This window comes from Lutzomyia longipalpis, chromosome 3 (assembly GCF_024334085.1).
Source record: "Lutzomyia longipalpis isolate SR_M1_2022 chromosome 3, ASM2433408v1".
In the NCBI taxonomy this organism is placed as follows: Eukaryota; Metazoa; Arthropoda; class Insecta; order Diptera; family Psychodidae; genus Lutzomyia; species Lutzomyia longipalpis.
In genome coordinates, this window is record NC_074709.1 from 17,330,401 (window position 1) to 17,353,277 (window position 22,877).

The window sequence follows — 22,877 nt, forward strand, 5'->3', positions numbered from 1 at the left end:
ACTCCTTGGTTGGAATTGTATAAATTCCACCATGTTCCTCTTGGATGATAGAATGGATACATTTTTCGTAGAGTCCTACGCTTAACCATTCACGCCGGCCACCGAAATACATTAAATCTTTATTTTGTAAATATAGTATTTTAATTTCTTAAAAAATCTAGTGGTTTTAACAATTTGTAGAATTTTGAGTGAAGAAAAAAATATGAAATCTTTCTTTGATTTATTCCTCTTCTTTTTTATGAATGAATTTAATTTTTTATAATGTAAATAAACGGTTAAAAACCATTTAATTTTTATTTGGTCTTTAAATTATAATAAAAGAAAAAAGGAAAGCTAAACGACTAATTAATATCCTAACCTCTTTATTTTTAAAAGAACAGATATTTCAACAATCTTTGAATCTTCAAAATATATTTTCTCACCTTTTAAATAAAATCAGCACTTTTTCTCAACCTCAAAATGACCTCTAATACAAAGATTAAGGGTAAAAAACAATAATTAAAAACCTCAGAAATATATAATCAGCCTCTAAAAATTCGTAAGCACATGACTCCCGATTTTCCTTCAACTTTATCCGCTAATACACTAAAATATAAATTTAAAGTGAGACACACTCACCTATTCTCCGCGGTATTCTTATTGTAAGGTACGAAAAGATGGTGAGATGCTTGGAAGAAAATATTTTTTCCATCAAATTTATTCTATAATTTATGTCTCCTCTGCGTAAAAGCGGACCAGAAGGGAGAAAGAATCCATTTTCATATCATTAAGTGTGCGACAAAACGCACACAGAGGAAAAGGAGAGGAGAGGAGTGGAGAGAAAAAAATGATGATGTGGAGAAATTAGTTGAGCCTTAGAATGAGATCAAAAGAATTGGATGCGGCAAGACTTTGTGAGAGTCGCGCGCAAGGAGAAAGGAAATGCGCGCACAAAACGAAAGACTTGCGCGACTAAGCGACGAACCTGATTTCTCCCGTGCGGTGTGTGAAATATATAAATTTTATTGATCCTACAATCATAAGTTGTATCCCATAAATTAACAAATTTTTCCACCTCACAGAGGTGCCAACATTAATTTACCGTATCGATGTGCACCGCAAGAATGAATGGGATGTGGGCACAAAATGAGTTGCATTGCGGAAAAATTTTCTTGTATAAAAGAAATATTTCGGTGGGGATTGCCGGTGTGATGTGGAACGAATTGCGGGGGAAAATTATGATATACTTTTTTGTGTGTGTGTCGCTCACTAAAATCTGGACACTCAATTTTGATTGATTGCATTGAGATTATGCAGCGGATGGATTGTCTTTTTAATGTTGGTTTGTCTTTTGTCATTTCAGTAACCCCACTACTAAAATTAACGGTCAAACCACGCCTCTGGATGTGTCTGGCCTATCACAAAATGAAATACAAGGCTTGTTGCTCGGTTCACACCCATCATCACAGAATATAACCGTCAAGAGGGAACCCGAAGACTTGCGAAAAGATCCCAAGTGCTCACGCAGTAGTCAGAAGGTAATTTATCTTTTATTTATCACTCTTTTTTATCTACGCCAATCTTCCAGCATAAGGACTTCCGTTGTGGTTCACTACCGAAAATCTTTTCGTAGCACAAATATCGCGATTGATCTCTCCAGCATGATGTGGAAGATTTAATTGCTAACACGGGCTATTTGGTGATTGAAATTTCTTCTCTGTAATATATTGAAATCTTATTTATAGTTATTTTAGATCTCTTATTTAGCTCTCTGAGAGTTTAGTTCTTTCACATAATATGTATGTACTACATACATAGTATAGTAATGTGAGTTTTGCAACAAAATCTCATGGACAAATCATCGATATTACTGCAAATGATTGCGAGAGATCGCCGCGGAGATTGAAAATCTCAAAAGTGATTGCCACTGATCGGCAACCGGTGGCAAGCAATCCAGAGCTTCCAAGTGCGTAATATGGGTACAACATATATTTTTTCATATACATGTAATACCTACAGCATGGGTATAAAGCAGAAGAGTATAAAAATGTTCCCTTTTGCGCTCTATGAGGAACGTCAAAAAGGGGACGACAAAAGTAATTGTGTTGTGTTGGGTGAGCATTTGAGAAGCCATCAACTTACAACTTGTGGCACGACACTTTGATTTAGTTTGTCGCCGGACGCCGATCAAACGACACCCGATGTGAAAGAGAGGGAGAGTCCCCGTCTCATAAGAAAGTGAACGCGATGGAATTTGAGAATCATTCTACGACTTTATTACATTTGTGATCTTCACATGGATTTTTTTCATTGGAATATCAGTTTTCACGGAAAGTGTTGAATGAAGAAAAAATATATTGAGCGATAAGATTTTTGTGTGAATTGGTGCTGTGTTCTGAAGAAAAAACTCAACCAAGAACTTCAGACTGCGGTGCGTTCTTTAAAGCCAAAAGATCATCATCCAAAGAAAATCATTGGAGCTTTTATGATTTCCACCACTAGAGAGTGATTAAAAGCTAAAGAGGAGGAATTACGTGACTGTGAATTGTGGTGTGTAAAACAATAATTTTGGCATAGCGATAAAAAGGTGTTTTTTGTGTGTGGAAAATTCCACGAGGAGAAAAAAAAAGATTTATACAAGCAAAAATTTCCATTTGATCGACGGACGCTTTATGCGTGATCATATTCTTCAGTTTGCAAAAAACTCTCAGTGGGGGTAGAGATTTGTCTTGTTTTTTTCTTTAACAGAGAACTTTTGATAAAGTTCTTGAGTTTGTGAGAAAATTCGTTTGTTTCGTCTTCAAAATTATTTAATTTTTTCACTGTATTTATAAGCTTTTAGTACAACAAACTTAATTTTAAAGAAACTTATTTAATTTGACCGTCAGATTTAAGATAAATTATTTAAAATTAAAGTTAATTTCTGTAATTCTAATTTTATTTAGTTTTTATTACTTTGAGTTTTTGAAAAATGTTCTAAAACTAAAACATTTTTAAAGCTTTTCTAGATTTTTTAGAACATTATTAAGGACCTACCGATAATTTTTAATTTAATTTCCTTTGATTTTTTTTCTTGAAAACAAGAGAAAATCTTATGATAATATATAAATTTTGTATTCATTCTGAACCTTTTTTTTTCAACATTTCTAACCGAAATTAGAAATTATTATAATTATTTCTAACCGTTTTTTCATGATGCTGATGAAAGGTATTAATTTGTCGAAACGTTACTGAAGTTTAAACTTGCAAGTGAAGAAAAACACAAAACTGACCCCAAAAATTCAAGAAAAAAAATTAAAATTCGTTGAAAGAAACGAACTTCCTGACAAACTCAACATCTTCCTTGACAGAATATAAAAATTTTGTGTGTGCGACGAAACACGAGCGGCCAATAAAATAGACGCACAAATCGCGCAAAAGAGCGATTAATGAAAATGATTTTTGCATATTATTGAAATGAGCCGAAAGAAGTTTTGTGAGAGAAGAAAAAAATGAGAAGGCAAATTCTTGCGGACTTCCCAAGGCCGTAGCTATAAATAATTCGAATTAATTATAATGTGCTGTGTACGTACATACTTATGAGAAAGACCCAATACGTAGGATGGTATTTTGTGGTTGTCGCGCACAAGAAATGTAACACCGTGCAGACGACAAAATATGAAAGAAAAAAATCATAAATATACTTATGATGAAAAATTGCGAGTGATTTGTCCATAATATGAGAATTTTGCTGTTGTTTAATTGAAGGAATTGCAAAAGTAGAGTTGTGAATTTTTGTGATTTGATCGGCAGGTTCTTGTAGTGCAATCACCATCTCCATCGATCCAAATCAAAGAACAACCTCCCAGCCCTGGAAGTCCCTCTGCGGAAAATATGTATGCGGCCGCTGGCGGCACGCAGATTTACCTGCAGGTATGTTTTTGCTACTCTGCCCATCTCGTATTGTTGCGCCAAAAAAATCCCAACTGTGAATCATTCAGGTGGAAGTCATTTTTACCTTTAAAATACTTAATTAATATTTTAATCAATATGGAAATGCGCATGAATTGTGCTCAAACAATAACCTCTTTCCCGTGCAAAAAACAATATTAGCAATTTGAACCCTAATTTCAGTATGTTTCAATATTTTGATATCACAGGGAGAAGGCAATTTTTTTTCCTAAAATCTCTCACGCCCATTTGGTTGCCGTAAAAAAAAAGCTTCTTCACGCGAGTTTTGCAAATAAAAAAAAATTGAAAACAAGTCAACCGTGTGTTGTTAAATTAGTCAAAAGAGATGTTTTTTTCTTGCATATACCCCCAACATCATTAGCTAATGCCAAAATTAACACCTGGCTTGTCGTTGTACAATAAAAGAAACACAGTGCGAGGTGATTTTTTCTGCCAGAGAGATGAGGAATCAAATCACAAAAAAGATAAACTAATAAGAAAAAAAGTGCATGAGAAATGAATGAATGAGTAGTATAAAATTGAATAATTTCGTCGTTTTGACATTATTGTGTAAAATTAATGATAAAAATTCACAAATGCCTCTTAGGGTCCATCATCACATCAGGGTAATTCAGGAACATCGGGACCAACGGTGAATACAAATACTCCAAGTCCAGGTCCCTACGTCTCGGACCAATATGGGATGTACACAACGAGATTAGCGTAAGTAAATTTTATTAATTTCACTTAACAATACTTTTACATGGAAAAGAATTTATACAGTGGTGGTCATGAAAATTCCGCAAGAATTAATTTTAAATAAAATTTAATGAAATTATTTTATTAAGAAATCTCCGGGGTTGTGACATTTAGAATTCAGTAGCAGCTACCACATCGCGTAGCGTCAATCTTCGATTTTATTGGAGTTTAAATTGGAAATTAAAATCTTTTAGGTGTTTTGAAAAACATGCTGAAATTCTTGTTTTACATGCAAAATTTGAATGCCGAAATATGACACCCCTCACTGAGAGAGTATCTTATCTTGAATCATACTAAAACAGGTAGTAAAATAATCTACTAATAATGCTCGGTGATTTTACTAAAAGAGGCAGTCCTAAATCAGTTTTAAAATAGAAGATTAAAATTGCCAAAAATTAAGACTCGATTCAGACCAAGTTAACGATAATTAAATAGCTTTAGGACACAAAAAGAAAATTAAAAATTATTCATGATTTTTTTCTAAATTTGTTCGTTATAATTATTTGCAAATGCTTATTTGGGATAAGGATGCTCCTGATGATGATCCCATTGAGTCCAAAGCTTACAAAAAATGTTTTATTGGACAAATAAAAGGTCTAACTTGATTCTATTCTCGCTTTTTAATGTGTTTAGTTCATAAAAATGAATCAACTAAACATTTTCAAAAATTAAAAAACTATTATTCAAGACTCTTGAACTGATCTTGATTTTTTTGTTCCAATATTGTAATAAGTCAACCACGTGTGGTATTTAAGTATTGCAACGTAGACAAACTCAACATGACAGTGAATTATTTCAATAAAATCAGTGTCTCTAATGAGGAGAATACAATGTAAAATTGTATATTCATTGATCTATTGCAACATACTATTCTCAACTAGAGCTAGAGCTCTACAGCATCTATAGCACCGCGTGTAGGTGAAACTCTTTTGTGATTCCCACTGTGAACATAGTTTAATTGCTTTTTAGGTGACAAAATACCGAGTCTTGGCAATAAATTCTAAAATTGTCTTTTGCAGCGCTGGAGGGTCAACATTTATCGCAGAGCCATACTACCGCGAATATTTTGCCGGAGATGGACAGAGTTATGTGGCAACTCGTGCCATTTACGATTCTGACGGGCCCCCACCACCACCACCGTCACAGGTGCCGTCATCGGTGTCGGTGACGGTGGCGGCGCCAGGAGGCGCCGCAAGCTACGAAGGACGCTTCACGACGTCCGCCCACACCAAGACGAGCACACCCATCTATGCAAAAACCGTCACGGCGGCCGGACTCACGGTGGACCTGCCGAGTCCCGATTCGGGAATTGGGGCAGACGCAATAACACCGCGGGACCAGAATAACATACAACAGGTGACCTTTCATTTAATGTCCCTCAACCTCTTTTACTACATAATGCCTGCTTTGCCTCGGCTCTTTGTCCCCTTTTTATATCTCATACGGTTGACTCGTTGGTGGTCAGTGCGATTTTCTGGGAAATATGTACTCATTCACCCTGCTTGTTGCCCTAGCTAGCAGCACACGGTTATATTATTGCAACATAATGAAATTTTGGGTTCACTCCAGGCATAGCTTATCACCCTTCCCATCATCCCATTGAACATTTTTTCTGTTTTGTAAGTTCTCTTGAGCTACTTTTGTTGAATTGTGCGATAGTTGAATTGCGATAGTTTTAAATGAGCACAAAAGGCAGATGATACCAGACTTTTGAAAGATTTTTTTAAAAGTTTTTTTTAGTAATTTGTGTTATTTTTTTTTCTGAGTAGATAACAAGGGTCGCTATTTTATAAGGCAAAATGGAGTAAATTCAGAAAAAATTATATGCTTTTCGTACCTCTTCTTAATCCGAATTTAAAAAATAAGAATTAAAAGTAATTATAGGGTTCAAAATTCCACGAACAAATCAAACGGATTGTTAGTCCTTGATTCAAATTTCCATCCAAAATTAGTCCCTGATGAAAGCTTGCATATCCCTCGAAATGCCTGTAATCAAGTTTTCTTCATTCTTTTCTCAATAGAAGTTTTAAATGGTTAAAAATAAATTCATTTAAAAAAAAAACAGCTAGAAGTAAGTCAAAGGAAATCGAATTAAATAATAATAATAATAATTTCGCTTGATAGAATTCACGTCAATTCTCATTTAAAACAACCTTATACAACGTCACAATCCAATACCGAAGAGATTAGTTAGTTTTTTTTTTCTTTCAAATTAATTAATACTCTCCTCAATGGCATTCATTTTCCTATTACTCCCATAGCGAATGTTTTCCATAACAACCGACATTTATTAAGATTTAATTTCAATATTGCAATAATCTGTTAATAAACGTATAATATATATTTATTTAATTATTTCGTCTGTCTGTCGCCGACACCCTGCAACGTTTGCCTACGGAGGAGAACCTTTGCATTTAAACTTTTCCAATAAATTGACCAAAAGTGTTTTATTAGGAATGAAAATAAATAATTAATGTAGGAATATTTCACGGCACAAAGCGTGGTATTGTAGGGAACCCCATGCAAAGGAGATAAAGTGTGGTAGCTGGAAAAAAAAGAGAAATAAAATCTAATGGCGTAATTTATTGCATTGACTCCAATACGCATTTATTTTTTCCGAATCATTTATTAAGTTCAGCACGTAGTGATCACTCTTAGCTAAATAAATCATCGGATTTATTTTTTAATTTGCCAATGTTTTTTTCTCTTCACTCAATAACATATTTTTATCCATTTTAAGTTATTTTGTGCTGACCAATATGGATGGGGGAAAAATACTCGCTATAAATGCGCGTTCTTAGGGGGTAAAATAGCATCGTATATTTTTTTTTGTCTTTCTTCTTCTTCTCTGTATGATATATCTCCACTGCAATTTGTACTTGATATTCCTCGGCTCACTCGCCACTTAATTGTGTGCTCACCATGCGGAGTATGGTCAGACCATAAGATGTCCGGGGTAGGGAGCAACAGAACAGAGTGTGCAGCAAGAGAGTCCAATTGAGAGCCGTCGCGATTGATGTTTTATTTTATAATTGTCGGTGATTTTAGCTTTAATGGTGTAATTGAATTAATTTACCCATAAGTGACATTTTCTGTATATGTGCGGGGTAATTATCTCCCATACATTACACACTACATAATATTCGGGATGAATGGTGGAAGAAGGGAATGCGAAAGAGGAGGCAAAAAGTGGCAATTTTAATCATATTTTATGCAATAAATAATTTATTTTTACTTGAACTTTGTTGTCAAAATATTTAAGGATAAAATTGCACCCATGGGAATTTTTCATGCCTGTCTGACTTTTTCTTTCTTTTTTGCTCATTCTCCCCTCAAGCAGTCCTTCGACTACACCGAACTCTGTCAACCTGCATCGCTACTGGATGGCGCCAATTCGGGACCTATCCCGGTTTCCGTGACGAGTATCCAGCGGACGGTGCACGGGGGCCAGGGAAGTCCTACGGGGGGAGTGGGTCATACGCCGTCCACGAGATCGAGGCCATGGCACGATTTTGGGCGGCAAAATGACGCTGACAAAGTTCAAATACCAAAAATGTGAGTTCTTCTTAATGATTTATTATTTTAATTTTAAAAACAAATTATTTTCATTATATAAATTGTTTTAAAATTCGAGTAAATTTGAATTAAAAAATTACTAAATTCATTCTAAAAAAAGAAAAATTTCCGTATTTCTGGAATTTGAAAAATTATGAGCTTTTTCCATCTGACCTAATACCATTTTCTTTTAGTAATAAAAAAGCTCTAAAATTTTGAGTGATTTATTAGTTTTATCTTCTACTAAATAGGCTTATTTTTGTATGACATTTAAAATTAATTTTATTAGTTTTTGGGTGCAAAGACATCGTTTATAAAACAATCTCGTTTACTAAAAGGTCAAATAACCGCCAAAGACATTCGTTTATATTATAAATAAAATAGTAATTTATCAAAAAAAAAACTTTATGAAGATTACAGATAACTAAACCGTTTTTCATGAAAAATAATTACAGATTCTCAAATGTTGGATTCCGGTATCACTTAGAAAGTCCAATAAGTTCATCGCAACGCAGGGAGGATGATCGAATTACGTACATAAACAAAGGACAATTCTATGGGATCACCTTGGAGTACATTCATGATCCGGAGAAACCCCTTAAGAATCAGACTGTTAAGGTGAGTCCTTCTAGACGATTATAATGTCTCCTCACTCTCTATATATACATCTACCTACCTTCTCTATTGTGCCCGCACGGATTGTAGGGTGAAAAATGCTTGATTTTTTTGCTCGTCTCCCATGTTGTGATTTATGGAGGATGTGCAAAGGGATAAGGAAACAAAAAATCCACGAAAGATCATATAGCAGCATCCTCAATTGCGTCTCATCCTCTTACAGACGCTTCCATTTCCCCTCATAGTCTCTGACTGAACTTTATGGTGTTTTACGTTCTGCATGGTTGGAAGAGAATTGAGAAGAGAATGTTTCAATGAAATGATGAGTGACTTCTCAAAGGTGTTAGATAATTCTCTTTTTTTTCAACCATCCTTCTCATGTTATTCTTTTCATCAGTGATGCAATATGGGGTGTCATCAGACACTTTACCACGTCCTCCTCTCTTTCCGTATCATCTTCTTCTCTCTCAAACAAAATTTATTCACTTTTCTCCCGCTTTTTACCTTCTTCGTCAATAATTTGCATATAACGATTTTTCAGGCAGATGCTCTAAAACAAACAGATTTTTTTCTACCTCCGCACTTAAACTCCTTCTGTGTACCTCACGGAGAGATATTTTAAAACTTCCACGTGATTTTTTTTTGCCTATATTTCCTTCTCTTTGATCAAAGGGTTGATCATCGTACCCTCCTTCTGGGGTTCTCTCTGTTTTTTCTGCATAGACTATAAAATGATCTAAAATTCATTTGTTTATCAATAATCACATCTGAACAATTCCTCAGCAATGCTTCTCTTTTATTGTTGTTGGCAGAAGTGAAAAGAAAATTATGTATATACCTATACCTATGTATGTTGCTGTTTATGTGGCGTTTCCCCATCCATGGGAATGAGATAAATTGATTTTCGACCTCACCCCGGTGCAAATTGCAGCAAAGATAAATATTTCAGGTCGTTTTCTATGCATTTCAAATGAATCCATTCGACAAAACTGTGCTTATACAGTGACAGAACTAAGAATAAATTCACTTGAGAAATATTTTCACTTCTTGCCGTAAATGTTATCTCGAACTCCCTTTAGATTAATCCATGAAAATTTATTTCTTTTTGACATTTTCTTAGCAATTTTTCCCAAAAAGAAGAAAAAGAAAAATTCCTTACAAGGCGATGTTCCTTGTAGGATCACTGAAAAGTAAAACGAGCATAACCTGACTCAATTTTCATGTCCACCACCGTTCTTTCCCGCTTTCTCAAACAAACCTCATTAAGTGTGTTGCATGAGAGAAAAGACATGACTAAGAAAATTAAATTTATTTAAATACCATCAAGTGCTTGTTTTATGTTCAATCAATTTGGGGTTTATTGCAAATTACAATGTTAGTATCACTTGAATCACATGGAATTAAATGTATTTTTAGTCAATGTTGTTTGCCCACGATTGCTTATCGATGGTGGTCGTTTTTTTGTTGGTCTATTTCCACCCAGATAACCATCATTTCTCACCTTTTTTCAACCACCTGGTTTATTTTCATGAAATGTTGGCATTTTACAAAACATGTAGGTTTTAGCATTTCTCCTCGTATGCGCGAATTTGAATAATTTGGACATTTATTGCCCCTAAGCAAAATTCACACATCTCAGCAAATAAAATAGTGTGGAGTTGGAGGGAAAAAAATGCAAAAAACATTGAGGAAATTCTTGCAAATTAATTTAAAAAAAAACTTTGTTTTTTCGGCAAGCAATTTGACGACGTTTTTATTGTGCCACTATCATATTTATTGACGCTTGTGGAAGATTTTTAGTTTTTTTTCTCATTTTTTGCTTTGCTTTTAAATGTTAATTTGAATTTGCGGCTTTTATTTAAATTAGAATTCAAACGTAATTCTGACAGAATAATCTTATTTCTTAGAATCTCCTTTCTTAGTAGATGCCTTTCTGAACTTTTAAATTTCTTCAAAATATTACTGTTTATATTGTTCATGTTTCTAAATATTCTTTTGTAAGATTTGTTATAAGACAATTTTTATAAGAATTTTAAAGGAAATTAAAAAAAAAAACCTCTTTACATCCTTGAAGATCAACGATAATATGGATCATAAAATATGTTAATAAAAATTCATTATTTTTTATATTCGAACAAGCGGTTAGATTTATTATTTTTTTTATAATTTCATAAGACTCCAATTAAATTGAAACGTCGCTACATGAAGTCAATAAAATTGTTCCTATAAATCCTAATAATTTCTATCAATTTATGCATTCCTGGAGTTTTAAAGTGCATGTTCTTTTTTTTCTAACTAAGGAAATTAAGCCACTGAACGCAACCCTTTCCGTCCGCTTAGCTCCATTAAAATCATTAAAATAGTCTTGAACCATTTTTCCAAGTTAATTTGCTAAATTCTCTCATGTCTCGTATATGTTCAATTAATTCATTGCTGTCCGTCAGCACGTGTGATATGTGTTCTTGATAAAGAAATACACCTTTGTTTTTTTTTCGAGTACACCAGACTGTTGATAAAATATATATAATAGAGAGAAATTAAGGCAATAAAAGATGATCATTAAAGTCTATTACAGGGTAAGAAGAGAAAAATATTCCAAATAGTCTTCCACATGGCGGTTTGTGGTGATAGTAAAAGAGATTTTAATGTGATATTAAAGAGGAGGTGAGAGAGAGAGATTTGTTGGTGGATTCTTCCGTGTCTGGGATGAGATAGTAAGATTGGCATATGTATGTAATATAAGAAGAAAAGATGCACACATAAGAAACAATTATTGCGTCTCGTTCATGAAAAGCAATAAATTTTCATTCATTAGAATTTGACTCGCCTTTCGTCGGTTGATTTTATTTGGGATTTTATTGTATTTATTGCCATCATTACGGCTATGGGATAGCTTGATGATGATGACGATGGTTGTTGAAATAAGCCATGCAATTAGCGTTTGCAATCTCCTTGTTACAAACCTTAAAAAACGAGACACGATGAACATGGAAAAAGGGTCTCTCTCGAGAGAGAGATCTTTCGCAAAAGGCACACACACTTGCTGGGTAGATGGACAAAGAGAATTACCTGTGAATATGGGATGTAGCACAATTGAAATAATAAAGTAATACAAATATGTAAGAAGAGGATGAATAAAAAAAATGTTGATGGCTCCGCGGAATTGGTTGAGAACATCATTATCAAGTTGGAAAATGTGTTATCCATAAAGTTAAATGATGATGCGCGGCAAATTCAATTCCTCAACGCATTTAAATGCTACATAGTGCAACGTGCACTGTCCTTTTTATACCACATCTCGAAAAGCACAAACCACCTCGAATGCAATGCGAATTAATGTGGATTAACTTAACTGTAAAATGGTATGAAGCCAATTTTAATTAAGATTTATATCTTAGGAAATATGTTGAATGTTTCCTCTTTTCGTATACTCTTTCTATTATTATTATTATTTTTAACTATATATGTACATAGTGCAAATGTAATGCTAAAAGTGATTGAAATTGTACGCACAGAAGTTAAGAAACCTTTGAACATGGAAAATGTGGATAGGACGTTTTTTACTAGCTTTAAACGCTTTTTGTAGAATTTAAAGATTTCTTTTCTATTTTTTTTAACTACATTTAGTACCTGATGAAGGGGAATACCATCCACAAAGAGTCAGTTAAAAAAATAAATTTTCATCAACTGTATTTTATTACCCATTCCTTGTTAGCTAAAGTAATTTTTAGAAACTTGTCAAGAGAAATTAAAGAAAAAAACTAACAAACATGTAGCATTAAACAATTAATTTTCTCATTAATTTGAATAGGATGCTTTGGAGCTTAAATCGTTTCTTCGATTGAATTCTTTTATTGCCACTCCATAAATTTAATACTCAACGATTTTTCAGTGCTGCAAAAATCTCTTTCTCCCGTGTTATCTACACACTTAAGTTTTCCCATTTACGTGACGTCTTTTGCGCGATGATAGAATTTCTCCATATTCGTATATATAGTAAAATGTTGTTTGGGTATTAATTGATGCTAAATGTGAACATCTGCAGACATTTTCGCTGTGTATTGAAATGCAATTGAATAAAAGGGATTTTTTTCATCACATCCCCGGCGTGCAACGGAAAAGAAATTTAGTAGCATGAATGCACCTTCTCATTTAATTTATCTCTTCATGGAGTGTTAGCATCTAATGAAACGGAGTGAAATTGCATGTCGGACATATAAACATTTTATATTAATAATAAATGTCTTATGGGTGGATTACAAACTTCCATACAAATTGCAATAAAACGGTTTTTATACATATATTTGTGCCGTGTGTACCGTTCTCACTAAAATTTCCACGAATGAATTTCACAAATTTACACATCGCATCGAAATGAAAACAAACACAAGGCACTTTCACACTGCATTTTTCATCTCCCTGAAGCATCTTTTGCTGATGAAAGGAGAAAATTTTTCCATCCTTGAATAATTTTACGCCCTGTCATCCAAATGGCTTTGATTGATTACCATGTGAGAGATCTCACAGTATCTCCTGTTTAATTTTTTTTCTTGGCATGTTAAAAGATAGCATCTTCCAATCAGTTTCATCATCTTTTTATTTAAATTAGCAACACACTGAAGAAGCTAGAAAATTTTTGTAAGAGATCCTAAGGGATGAAAAGAAAGGGGATCACATGAATAAAGCTTCATCAGCATAAAATGTGCGGGATTCAACGTTTAACAAGGGCAGACACGGTATATATAGCAAAATGTGAGATCTAGGTGAGATTTTGTACAAATAAGGTCACATTCTTATGTAAATTCTTCATGATTAATGTTCCGAAGGAGATACAAACAGCACACAATTATTCTCAAATGAAATATATTTTGTAAATATTTATTGTGGCTCTCGAAATTGGTCCTATATTTTACAATTTTTTTGTTTCCATTTAATCATGAATTGGAAAGTAAAATAGGGATAATTTTCTCATGAAAAATATATTTGTGAATTTCCCTCAGGCGGTGCATTTTTTATGTGAATCGAAGAGAAGATTTCCACAGATAGATATTTAGGGGAGACCGGGGTTAAAAAAGTCACTTAAGGGTTTAGAAAAAGCTCAAAATATCATATTTCCCAAATAGATAAAACGAAATGTATAGCTCATTTTTTTAGGTAATTTACTGCCCTACAACTCTTTCTCAGATCATTTTGTTCTATCTAGCTAGGAAATATTATATTTTAGGCTTTTTCTAAACCCTTAAGTGACTTTATTAGCCCCGCTCTCCCCTATTGTTAGTCAAATTGAGAATTTAAAACTCATACCACTCACTGGGGTGATTTGAGCACATAAAGGATCGTAAAAGAATTTTTGAATATCTTTGAAAATTTGCAATTAAAAGCTGAAAATATGAAAATCTTAAATCTTTAATCATGAAAATATACATCACAAGTTATGCTTCTATTTGTTCCACTAAACCTATTCACCCCATTTAAGTATTAATACAACAAAAAATGTATTTCAGAGAAAATTAAGAGCAAAATCTTCAAATTTCCCTTATTTCTACCAAAAACTCCAGATTTCATTTCATTTAACTTTTTTTTCCAAACAAATTGATATACTTCCATTCGCACCACTTTAGTTGGTATTTTAGTGAGGAATTTGTTAATAAGTAAAGCATATTATATATTTTTTTGATGTACATACAATATCAAATTGTGAGTGACACATAAAAAACAACTTGGGGAAGGGGAAATATTTTCCCAAGTGAAAATTCCGTAAATGCCGCATTTGGATGCAATTTGAAGTGAAATAACAATTAACACATGGAAAATAATCATTGTGCAAGAGAGCAAATGGGGACAATTTTGAGGAATTTTTCCACCGAAGGAAATGCATGAGATTCCCCATTGTGAGATTTTTTCGCTATAAATTTGTGGCACTTTTGGTATTTTTCCTTCGGTCACCTTTTTCGTCTTCGCGATGTCCTTTGTTTCATGTCGGTGCTCTTTTTGGTGTTGCATTTCTTTGCTTATGTACCTACATAACATATTTAACTATGTATAGTGCAGCATCTTCTTGCTCCTGGGTGAGGAAGCAAAAAGACAGATAAATGCGAAATTGAGCGGAAATAATTTTGTTTAACCGAGAAACGAAGATGTCCACATAAAAGAGGCTTCCTCAAAATACCAAAAAGCGCATAAATATGCGAAAGAATAAAAAAAAAAGAAAGAAGAGCAATACATTGCCATACTTTATTTGACTTTGATACTCTCTTTAATGCTCTTTATGTACAACCTCACAAGTATTTCAATTGTGGTATGATTATAAGTTTTCTTGTGTTGTTTGTGTATAATTTAACAAGAATTTATCGCACAGGAAACACCTACGGTAGGCTGAAGAGAGTGAGAGAGCATAAATTACATTGTTTTGTCAAACAAACTATGCCACGAGTTGTACTGCTGAGGTAGAAAAAAGCCCATGTTGGAGCAATTGTGTGTGATATTGAACACTATTATTGCCACTTTATATCATTTTCCACCTCCACACCTCTCTTTTTTATCATTCAACGTGCTTTTTTATATTCCCTCCCATATACATACTCCATATTCCATGTTCTCTATGATAGCGGCAATAAAAAGGTGATGAAGGGAGATTAGACTTTGGTGTGCGCTCGAGGATCTCATCAACAATTAAATTAACTGTGTGGGTCATATTATTTCTTCTCAAGGCTATGATCTTGAGGATTTATACCTCTCACACTTAACCACACACTTATTACAACATCTTCTATGTTTTACCTCAAATTGATATGTTTTTATGCTCTTTCTTGTCAATTTCTTAAAATTGTTCATAGAACAAATTCATTTGATTTTACAAATCAATTAATTACAATACACCTTCACCCACACTAAATCACAACGTGTCTGAGCAACACTGCGGCATTAGTGATATTAGTTTATTGTATAATTTTTTCCTTGTCAATGCAAATGAATTGTTGCGGGAAAAGAGCACTCAAATGATTTATTTAAAATTAATTCGCGGAATTGATCGAGGAAATTTGTCATAAATAAATTGAAACAGAGTGTAACAAATGGAATTAATTTATTTATTCAACATTTTCCTTGCAGAGTGTGATAATGCTGATGTTCCGTGAGGAGAAGAGTCCCGATGATGAAATTAAAGCCTGGCAATTTTGGCATAGTCGGCAACATTCGGTGAAGCAGAGAATTCTCGATGCAGGTAAGAAATAAGAATGGAAAGAAGAAAAGATTAAATTTCTTCTTTTTGCTTGTGTTAAAAGTACCGGTAGCTGGGTGATACTTAATTGAGGGCATTTAATTGAATCGATATATAGAGAAAAAGAATTGAGGGATTGAAAAAGGGTGCGTGAGAAGGGATGCTGGTGCAAGATGAGGGAATGAGGATAGAATGAGGGAAGGCAGAGAGTGAGAGAAAGAGATGCCTTAAGAAGTCATTAAGTTGGCTTCTTGAGGTTGTGAAATGTGCTACTCAAGTGAATTTAATTGACAGGTTTTACGACTGCGTCTCCATGCACTCACAATCCATATTATTTGCATATAAGAAGTCCATGGTACACCTTTGTTTTTTTTTTATTCCTTGAGCATCTTTCCAACCCATCTTCATTTGGCGCATTAACAAAGAGTAGCCCCTGATGAAGCCCCACGTATAGCTGTGGAAGGGCTAATTGATGCGATTAGCCGCGTCTTCTTTACCTTTGAAATCCCCATGAGATGGATCAATTGATACCTCAATCAATTGATGGTGAATGTCTCATATATAACCACCAAGAAAATTGTGCACAAGAAGGCAAAATAATACACCATCTTCATTGAGAAAACAACACAAATTCACTTAAATAATAATAATTTTGTATTCTCAATGGCAAAATGGTATTTTGTGGCCGCTGGGCAAATTCTGACGCATGAGATTTCGATCTTTCAGTGTACACGCCACGACTAGAACTCTCCTGGCGTGCACCCAGCCATCGAAATATGAATCTCAATTGAGATGACAAAACCAGTCAATCTAGAATATTTGTCATACTTTTTTAAGACACTGCCTATGTATAGGTAAAACATAATAATATGTTTAAATATTAATTTAACCTACGCTTCCACCAATTATCCAGCAGCCAAGCTTCTCGTGTAAATGTGATGAACCATGGAAATTTATTTATCAATCAATATTCAACCATCGATACATGAGCCTAGCGGGTGAATTTGCATTTTAATTTCAATGAACAAATTCCTAACATAACTCGTCAATCTCTTTGCTATTTTTCTTCCTTCAATCTACCGATTGTTATCAACGCGCAGAGACATTTTGTTCATCTTACCATATGATCTTAATATTCATCCATGTATGGGGGAATTTTAATTAGATGTCGTTTCTAAATGGATAATTTTTTATTCTTTTTTTTTCTCCCATCTCTACAATTTCAGACACGAAAAATTCTGTCGGGCTCGTTGGGTGCATCGAGGAGGTGGCTCACAATGCAATTGCTGTCTACTGGAACCCCCTGGATAGTTCTGCAAAGGTAAATTATTAATCTTCATCAATATATTATATTATAACGAGTAAGTAACTTATTATGCGGCTGTGAGAAAAGAGCTTACAAAGCTTATGGTAGTTGTGTGGTTATTGTGATGCTATCCCACTGTGGTGAAAATTATTCACGAGTGGCGTAACCAGGAAGGATGTTTGTGTGTTGCAAAACCCTAAGAATTTAGACTAATTAATTAACCTGAATTTTTTTAAACATTAAAAAAGGTCCGCCTTTGAAAAACGAACGTAAATCGTTAAAAAGGGATGTCAAAACGTTACAAATAAATGCGATAAAACTTAGGGGAGACCGGGGTAAAAATAGTCAATTTGCATAAATCCTTATCTGCAGGATTCCCCAAGGGCAAGAAAATTTCCTCGATAGGTCATTCTTATAGGAAATTTCCTGGCCTACAACTTTGTCTCAGACCATTTTTCTCTATCTCCACGGGAAATATGAGTTTTCGAGCTTTTCCTAAACCCTTCCGCTTCTGACTTTTTTTAAACGCGGCGGGTAAATATAGTCACCAGTTGGCTAAATAAAGTCGGTCGAATTTTCCGACATTTCCAATGATTTTCCAACTGAGAGATTGATAGTAGTTGATAGCTAAACTTCTCACCTTTTGATCCGCGACAAGGAATTTCACTTTTATACGCACTAAAACAGAGAATTTTGCGATTTTCTCAAACACGCCATTTTGCAACAAATGGATAGAAAATATGTCGAAAATTTCGAACTCCCATATGATTTACATGGGATGACTAGATCTACCCCAAGGGGTATGTTTTGATTCAAAAAATTGTAGAGAAAAATCATTAAAAGTTATTGAAGAATACACCTTGGCAATGTTTTCTGTAGTAACCCAGCTAGTGAGAAAAATTATCAGATTGGAAAATTGCTGAAGGAAAACTTCGGAAAACGCGTTTTTCTCAATACGCAAAAGTTTGGGAAATGGGCCAAAAATCTATTTTCATTTTTAACTCCTAAAGTACTGATCGGATAGCCTCCAAATTACTGTCAAAAATTATAGGTTGGTAAGGCTTTGCACCCTAATTTTTTCCGATTTTTCCGATTTATAACTTGGGAGAAATTGGCATTTGAAAATTCGAAAATGACTATTTTTACCCCGGTCTCCCCTATAAATAAATGAAGTTTGCTGCAAATTAATATATCTTTCTAATGAATCTTTAATACAAATTGGTTTAGATTCCTCAATATCTCGCATTTTGCAACAGCTATACACTGACGTTATTTACATCAAATTAAGCAGAAAAAGTACGATGTTAGAATAATATTTATAATGAACAAAAATGTAGCACTAAAAAAGCACCAACAAACTGGTGTAAGTGGCGAGGGAGAGCAAAACTAAAGAATTTACCGTGATGACTTTCCCCCCATCAAAGTTTTGCAATAGAGAGTGGCATAAGCAATCAGCTAAATATGCAGAAGAATTTGCAAATGAATTTTCTTATGTATGTAGCTTTGAGAGTGCACAGAAGTGGGATGGTGCGAAGAAATTGTCAGTGGGATGAGGATTTTAATGGGTTAAAAATTTTTTAATTGTATTTGGTATAACACTAAAAGACACTCTGAAAGTGTCTCTTAAACTCTTTTATTGCAATTTTATCCATTTTACCTCTCTTTGGCGCAATATTTTTACTATCAACTAAATCCACCATTAAAAATGTCCATTGGTCATTTAAAGTTTCCACCACCATGAATTTAAATTATCATATATGGATGTTGCGGAGGGTGGTCGGAAGGAAAAAAGAAATTGAGCTCAATAGTATGGCTAAATTATTTATTGCATCAAAATGCAGCATGAAAATATCCAAGGCGATTGAATTTCTTATATGCAGAGATTCTGTTTTTTTTCTTATTCGTTCATTGGGCTCTGAAAAAGCTTAAGCAAAATTAATTTATAGGTGAAAATGAATTTATGTGGAACTCAAAAGTCACCAAGTGCATAAAGCTATGCGTTAATTAATAATTTGTTGTGTTGCACCAGCAGTTTAATCTCCCGGCACTTTTTTTTTCTCTCTCTCTCTACCTCCCCACCTTTCACCCAACTTATTTACTATTATTATTATATTTAATTAATGCAAATAAATTATCACAGAAGCTTATTTTGCACACAAGGTGCCTATCTGTGGGCGGTGACGTACAATTTGTATGGATGGACATGGGCATTATACGGCAATATAGTGGCCTATAAAGTGGCTATGGTGGAGCAATGTTGTGTGGTATAGGGTGTGCAAGATAACTAATGGCAAATTAGAAAATTAATTCCACACATTGAGATTTGAGATTTGTGATTTCACACAGAACACGCGGACAATTGATATCTTTCCCGGCAATTAAAATTACTTTGGTGTCTATTGATGGGCATATGTGAGGGGGAAGTGTAAGCATAATATACGCCTTGATGCGGAAAATTGCAGAGGAAGAATGTATTTTGCGATGATCTCGCGTATATTTTCTGTCATTTCATTTGTAATTTTACTTAAATTGCAAAGTCATAAATCAGCGTCTTTTGTAATGGAGACTTTATGCAGCAATTGTAATTAAATTGTTAATAAAATATTGTAATTTGCCAAACTCCATCATTCAAATGGATTGGAACAGAGAGACAGAGAGAGAGGGCAAAAGAAAATATTTTATGATCAATTTTTAAGTTTTTGTTCCTTCTTGTGAGGTTGAATGCGCTTTCTTATGCTTTCTTATTATAAAACTTTTATTATTCATACTGAAGCTTGTTGAATTTTAGTTGTTGGTCTGCAGACAATTTCAACAATATTCCTTGTGGAAAATCTTTGAATGCAAAATAAATCTTATCGATCTTATCATTAAAATTTCTTTATGAACTTTTCCCATGAAAAAAAAAACACTTATGCAAATAAAACATGATCCAAAAAGAAATGCCACAAATTGAATACATAGAATGCGGAAATTGCAAGGTAAAATAGGATTGAAAGTGCACGGAAGATAAGCAAAGAATTTGTAATAAAAAAAATTGATAATCCTTCTCTGTTGCAAAATGAAAAGCTTGGAGAATAAAAAAAAGTCCCACCAAGCCGGGAGATATGAAAGTTTCTATGCATGGCTGCTAAAATAATTTTATTGAGCAATGCAATTCACTTTAGACAGCCTAAGTTGGTAAAATGCGTGCATACATGTATGTATGTATATGAAAAGATGGAAAATATCTTATTTACATTTCTTGACATCTCACAGCACACACAGGAGAAGGCAGGTGAAGGTGCGATAATATGAAGTTGAGAGTTGGCAATAAGGCTTTGAATTTTATGTGCCACACAGAAAAAGAGATTCGCAATTGCAGAAGAGTTTTGATCACAATCTTAAGTGGTGCGTCTCATCTCTATCTCACGGTCATTTTCAATCCACACACCATTGCGCGATAGGCAAAAAAAGGTGCAATTCGCGCGGGATGCTGCGGCACAGGGGAGTAATGAAGAAGAAGGAAAAAAATATAAGCAGACTTTTAGTCTCATTGCATGGGTACAGAGACAATGTTGCATAATGCAATTCTTATCGAATTTTATGAAGAATATTTAGCGGCGTGAGTTTCCTTATTATAAGTGTCTCCGGGCACTCAGTAGAATGTCTTATTAATATTGCGGTATGATTGGAATTGCAGAGAAATTGACAAAACTCCACGATATTAAATACACTAATGCACTTTATGACCATATACTTCTCTTCTCGTCCCTCTTTGCAGATAAATATAGCCGTTCAGTGCCTAAGTACGGACTTTAGTAGTCAGAAAGGTGTTAAGGTGAGTCAACGCTTAAATGCTTTCAATTTATAATGGATCTTTATGATGGGAGATTGCAGATGATCGTTTGCGGATGGTTTGTTGTTTGGAAAATAGGCAGCTACCTTTTTTGGAAAAATCGAAATTGCCTAACCTTTACTATTTTAATTTTACCACCGCATACAATTTTCTTTGACCATTGAGAAATTTTACTCACTCTTTTATTTTGATTTGTTTTTTTTTTTAGGAAATTTTTATTATTTTATCTCTCGTTTTATCGTGTTTTGTCAATTAGTTTAAAAAAATATTGAGTATAATAATTCTTTTTTTTTATAGTTGGTAAATCATGATTTTTAACATGTTAAATACCGATCTTTACTTGAAGAAAATTCTCCTAAGAAAATTTTCTTGGAAATTTCATTTAATTGATTATTAGATAATTAAAAATTGACGTAAAAAAAAAGATGTTTTTTTTTGGATTATCTGGTATTAAAAAGATCACTATTTGAAAAAAAAATTAAAATTATATAATCTCAAAATACTGGAAAGAGATATTTATTTCTTTATTTGTCCTTTGAAATCATAATCAAGACCGCTCTTAATTTTTTTATTGATGATTAATTTTTGCAAATTAAAAACAAACCGTGGCCAGATCATGACAATAAACTTTACAAACACAAGAATTAATATAAAGATCAATTACTAAGATCATTATCAAAGTTATTTTTTATTGTAAACACAATGATTATTTTCTTTATATTTATTTATTTTAATAATAATAATAATCTTTATTATCCTCGCTACAGACGAGTGTATGGAGATATTTATTTTAAATTGAAAACCTTAGCCATGATTAAAGAATCACAACGATCTTAGCGATCTTCACAATCTTCTGTGTGATCTTCATAGTTTTTTTTGTGCTAAATAGCTAAAAAGAATCATGGTCAAAAGCGAAGTAATAAATTTTATTTTCCTTCTTTTTTTCAAAGAAATTGCTTATCAAGATTGTAAATAAAATATCTTTTTTTTTTCAACGATCATTTCTGCGATCTTTATGGTTTTTGGAGGAATTTTAGAGCTTATTTATACCATGAAATGCTTTAAAGATTGACTGATCAAGGACTAATCTGTATCCTATATAATTTTCTCTTCCCCACAGGGTTTACCTCTTCATGTACAAATTGACACATTCGAAGATCCACGAGATACGCAAATCTTCCATAGGGGTTATTGCCAAATAAAAGTATTTTGTGATAAGGTAAGACATTAGTATAATTAGTAAAGGAAATTTAGAGAATTCCATTCAAAGCACCGCACCGAGTGATCGTACAATCGTAAAAGATGGCAAAAGAGGGACAAATTACTTGAAAATAACTATTCGAATATAATATAAATAATCGTAAATTTTATTCAGCATGCTATGAGAGGTGTCGAGGGAGGGGAATTCTATGTAGGGTAGGAAAGTGGAAAACAGAAGCTAGCATTTAGATCAGGAATTATTGCTCATAAAATATATGGTTATCACTTAATAATTTCTCACAGGAATGATTCACAATATAACTAAAAGAACATTCTCCATGTGCGCGCATCATTGCCATGGTTCTGATGGCGAAAATTGTTACGAGAAGACAACACGGGGTGATCGTAAAAATCGCATTTAATACTTGAGGAAATTAAATAATAGTTTTTATCGTGGATTTTCTATAACGTGAAATTCA

General features: G+C 33.6%; 1 protein-coding gene across 16 annotated transcripts in view; it reads left to right on the plus strand.

Moving 5' to 3' along the window:
- Positions 1 to 22,877, plus strand: part of LOC129793087 (protein grainyhead) — a 102,083-nt gene that overhangs the window by 69,267 nt on the left and 9,939 nt on the right. For 7 of the 16 annotated variants that reach the window (XM_055832676.1, XM_055832671.1, XM_055832678.1 and 4 more), the window contains 10 exons: positions 1,343 to 1,517; positions 3,772 to 3,891; positions 4,517 to 4,632; positions 5,688 to 6,024; positions 8,006 to 8,223; positions 8,679 to 8,841; positions 15,949 to 16,060; positions 17,284 to 17,378; positions 21,124 to 21,180; positions 22,319 to 22,417. In XM_055832676.1, coding sequence (XP_055688651.1) covers positions 1,343 to 1,517; positions 3,772 to 3,891; positions 4,517 to 4,632; positions 5,688 to 6,024; positions 8,006 to 8,223; positions 8,679 to 8,841; positions 15,949 to 16,060; positions 17,284 to 17,378; positions 21,124 to 21,180; positions 22,319 to 22,417 — 1,492 coding nt within the window. The remainder of the gene's footprint in view (positions 1 to 1,342; positions 1,518 to 3,771; positions 3,892 to 4,516; positions 4,633 to 5,687; positions 6,025 to 8,005; positions 8,224 to 8,678; positions 8,842 to 15,948; positions 16,061 to 17,283; positions 17,379 to 21,123; positions 21,181 to 22,318; positions 22,418 to 22,877) is intronic. The other 9 variants (XM_055832670.1, XM_055832677.1, XM_055832680.1 and 6 more) reach the window with 3 other exon arrangements.